This window comes from Coenobita brevimanus, chromosome 96 (genome assembly GCF_032717465.1).
Source record: "Coenobita brevimanus isolate Jiangsu-jjx chromosome 96, ASM3271746v2, whole genome shotgun sequence".
Lineage (NCBI taxonomy): Eukaryota > Metazoa > Arthropoda > Malacostraca > Decapoda > Coenobitidae > Coenobita > Coenobita brevimanus.
Genome location: NC_137049.1, coordinates 24537270 through 24541243, shown reverse-complemented (window position 1 = coordinate 24541243; position 3974 = coordinate 24537270). Strand labels below are relative to the sequence as shown.

At 45.8% G+C, this 3974-nt stretch overlaps 1 protein-coding gene across 1 annotated transcript in view; it reads right to left on the bottom strand.

Moving 5' to 3' along the window:
• Positions 1 to 741: 741 nt before the first annotated feature.
• LOC145413513 (uncharacterized) overlaps positions 742 to 3974 on the bottom strand; it is a 6226-nt gene continuing 2993 nt past the window's right edge. The window contains exons 3-5 of the mRNA XM_080283209.1: positions 3846 to 3965; positions 3169 to 3260; positions 742 to 1969 (exon numbers count right to left, since the gene is read on the bottom strand). Coding sequence (XP_080139335.1) covers positions 742 to 1969; positions 3169 to 3260; positions 3846 to 3965 — 1440 coding nt within the window. The remainder of the gene's footprint in view (positions 1970 to 3168; positions 3261 to 3845; positions 3966 to 3974) is intronic.

Genomic DNA, 3974 nt, shown 5'->3' with positions numbered 1-3974 from the left:
AATGCCCAGCTACGTCCTATATTGAGGACACTGGGCGCAAATAGGTTAAGCTTTTGTCAGTGTAAATAATGAAAAAGTTACCCATGCTGCCTGGTTAGTGAAAAGCCAGTGGTTGTACTTTTTTTGTCCTTACGTCTTCAAATAACAATTGGTAATCTCATCTTAAATCTCAGGACCAACATGCCTAGCCCAGGGCTCCTACGCTCCTCATGGGGCAACGTAGGATTGGATGATGGATGGATGAATGGATGGATGGACTTCTTCATATGTTTATTTTCAGTACAACAGCACAACTTTTGCACAGCACACACTCACTTGAAAACAGATGAAGTACTTCTCCAACCGATGAAGTACTTTTTATTTTGTTCTTGTCATCTCCAGACGATTTGATTTATCTGGAGAAGTCTTTTTTTTTTTCTTCAGTGAAAGGGTCCTCAAATACTATATCTAGCCATCTAGTCTGAAAAGTCTCTTGTATGAATATAATCGTCTGGAGACAGCAGGTATAAAACATGAAAGACGTCCTGCAGGAGGTTAACCCCTCAGCTCCAATGACGTAGTTTTTAGCTAATTCTTGCTATTTCCAGACATATTTACTCAGCTTAGGAGAGACATTTTTCTAGGTGTAACGGTTAGAGTGACCCTTCATTAATCCCTTCACTAGTACACTTCCTTCCTTGTTGAATAAAATCATCTGCAGGCAGGAAAATAAATAAGAAATACATTTATCGATACAGGGGGTTAACGTAACTTGGTGAGCGTTCCGTCGTAGGGGAGGAGGTCAAGGCAAGCGTGACCTAGACTGGAGAGACTACCACAGGGGGGCCAGCGCTCTCCGGGTGCCAAATGACGCATGGTGGTGTGCCCCAGGTGAGCCCTAGCATACTGGCCTGGACTGGGGGGCGCAGGGAGCCATGACCCCCCTAGGTACACCAGGGTGGGTTGCTGGCTTTGTGTCTTGGGTAGTCCGGCCGTCATGGTCATCTGCGAGTGTAAATGGAGGGTTATTTTCATTTTGGCGCCTTGCACGAAGACCTGATATTTCTTGTTTTCATTTTTGACCTGGAACCCATGATCACGTAGAGTTTCCATCGCTCTACCTATGACTGGTGGATTGTTGTGGGCTGCGAGGTGTGCTTCTGCTCGTATGGGTTGTAAGCCGCCTTTCATGCCATCTGCAACTGTACGATCATCCAAATGGACACTCAAATTTAAGCCCTGCAGGACGCTCACAATTTCCTGCAGCTCACGACCGAGGCGAGCAAGGCAGCAGGAGGGAATAGCGTGGTGAGAATCAATGTCCCCGCAAACCAAACCCGCCTCGCGACAGGTGAAATGATGGCTGGAGTGGTCAGGCAGGTGGATGTGTGTTGCTCCCCACTTTGCAGCCATGGCGAGCCAGGGTTTACGGATTTTCCACATCGTCCTTTGCTCCGTCACGAAGAACATCACATCAGGACAGACCAGACCAAGCTTTCCTGTATTTCGAACCTGTAGGAACCAGTCGAAGAAAGCCACTTCACTCGGAAGCGACTGATTGAGAGGAATAGAAGCCAGAAGTGACTTGGTAGTGAGGAATGGTCCGTCTGCAGCTCCACAGTACATACACTCGTGGTCTGAGTTGATATAACCCTCGCGGATCACCAAGCCGTATAGTTCCAAGCGAGACTGGTAACACCCGACCCTCCAACGCCCTGATTCCTCTCTGGTTGACCCTGCCACGTACGCTGCGTCAGGCACCAGACGTAGCGCCCTGACAAGCCTTTCTAGGCCACAGAGCTGGGAGAAGGCATTGACGCGGCGACCAAATAAGATGTACTTAGTAGTGACGACTGCCTGTAACCGCGTCCACCTTACGACCTCTGGGGTGCTGGTCGTCACTAGTACTATTTTCACGTTCTGGAACTTTCTGACCACCTGTTCCACACTAGAGGATGCCACTGCCACCACCACTGGCAAAGATTTGTACCTGAAAGGAAGAGGTCAACTTTACCATACATTACAAAATTACAGTTGTTGTTTCTTAAGCCCAATCTGTTTGGCCCAGCAAATCAGACATCCACAGGTTAGCAACTACTTCTGTGAAGCCGTCCTACTGGTACAGTACAGTACATACATTGTATTAGGATCCGGTGCCCCCTGGTTGTTGACAACAACTCGTAGGGCCTGGTCCCGGGAAATATGAGGAGGTTCGGCTCCCGGGTGGACGCCCAAGCCATTGCACTTTGGATGCACAGCACCACTACTTGTAGGCTCCTCAAGCCATTGCACTTTGGATGCACAGCACCACTACTTGTAGGCTCCTCGTCAGTGCCTCAAAATTACGGTAAATCCTCGATATATGCAAGGAATTTGTTTCAAAATATTACATCTTTTTTTTTCTCACAACCGGCACTGTAAATTATGAGAAATTAGTAAATCAATTTTACACGTTGAAATGGTACTTAATAGGCAATATTTTGTGTGCTTTACTGTGGAATAAGTTTAGTTTAAACTAAGTTGTCTATTTGATAAAACTCCCTTACAATCTCACACCCCTAATCTACACCTTCCAATCCTAGAGCCACTCCTTTGTCACTCCTAACATCACATCTCTAACCCACTTCATCACGTTTAACTTCACACTTCTAACCCACCTCTTGTCTCTTACCTAACTCATCGTTCTCAAACTCACATTCTTGACCCACCTCACCACTACTTACCCTCACACCTTTATCACTCATAACTTCACACACCTCTAACCCACTCCACTCAGATTCACACCTCTGTCACCCCTTAGATCACAGTTCTCACACTTCACACCTCTAACCGTCTTCCCACCTCACATCTCTAGCCTACCTCTTACCCATTCTTCATTTTTAATCTCATACCTCAAACTCCACGCTAGTAACCCCGTCCTAACACTAACCTGACTATTCTCTTGTTCCTTACTTCACAGCCTTCTCACTAGCTCTAACTCCATAGATCTTACCTCACTCTTCATCCAACCCTAACCTCACACCTCTAATTCCATACCACTAACCCCATACATCACCAACCTCACTCCTTACCCATAACTTTAAATCTTTAACCTCATTCATCTACTACTCATTCTTCTACTACTACTAACGCCCATCTCTAACCTCACACCTCTAACCCCACGCCTTTACCGAACATCCTACCACAAACCTGTCCATCACATCCTGAAGGAGAGTGTGAAGAGTGTGTGCGGTGAGGTTGGTGGAGTCTAGGGTGAGGGTGACTATCTGGCCCAGGGGTACCTATGGGAAAGACAGATTTAAGTGATTTGTGGGATTAATGGATGGCAATGTTTTCATCATCATCATCACAAAGTAAAAAGATTCCATAATTAGGAGCAGAGAGTGAAAAAAAAAGAAAAAAAAAAGGGGGGGACTATTAACAGCGTCTACCGAATGAGACTTGCATTTTTTTCATTCATCATTCATACCTTTCATTCCTTTACTATGTTGTAAAACGAATATCGATTACTTCCAAGATGAATACAGTTCATGATTATTTCTTTTTAATGATCTCCATATCGTAAGCAAAAATTTACACACTAGCTGTATAAACAGTGAGTTATTGCAGCAAAGTAATCTGGACAGAAGGTAGATGAAGATATTAACTGACAGAGAGGACAGCAAAGGAAATGGATGTGTGTGTGTGTGTGTGTGTGTGTGTGTGTGTGTGTGTGTGTGTGTGTGTGTGTGTGCACGCGTGCGTGCGTGAGTGTGTGTGTATGCATGCATGTATGTAAGTATGTATGTACAGTATGTGTGTGTGTTTTATCTTTTTTTGTGTGTGTCCCTCATTCTCCCTCCCCACCCTTCCCCCTTCACACTCACATTGTCACTGCACGTAGAGGTAAATGCGTCAGTGAGGTTGCTGGAGTTGCGTATAAGTCCCTTGTACTCCTCAGGGCACACCTCCACTTCGGTCCCGTCGCCGTCCACCTTCAGGAGAATCTAACGGAG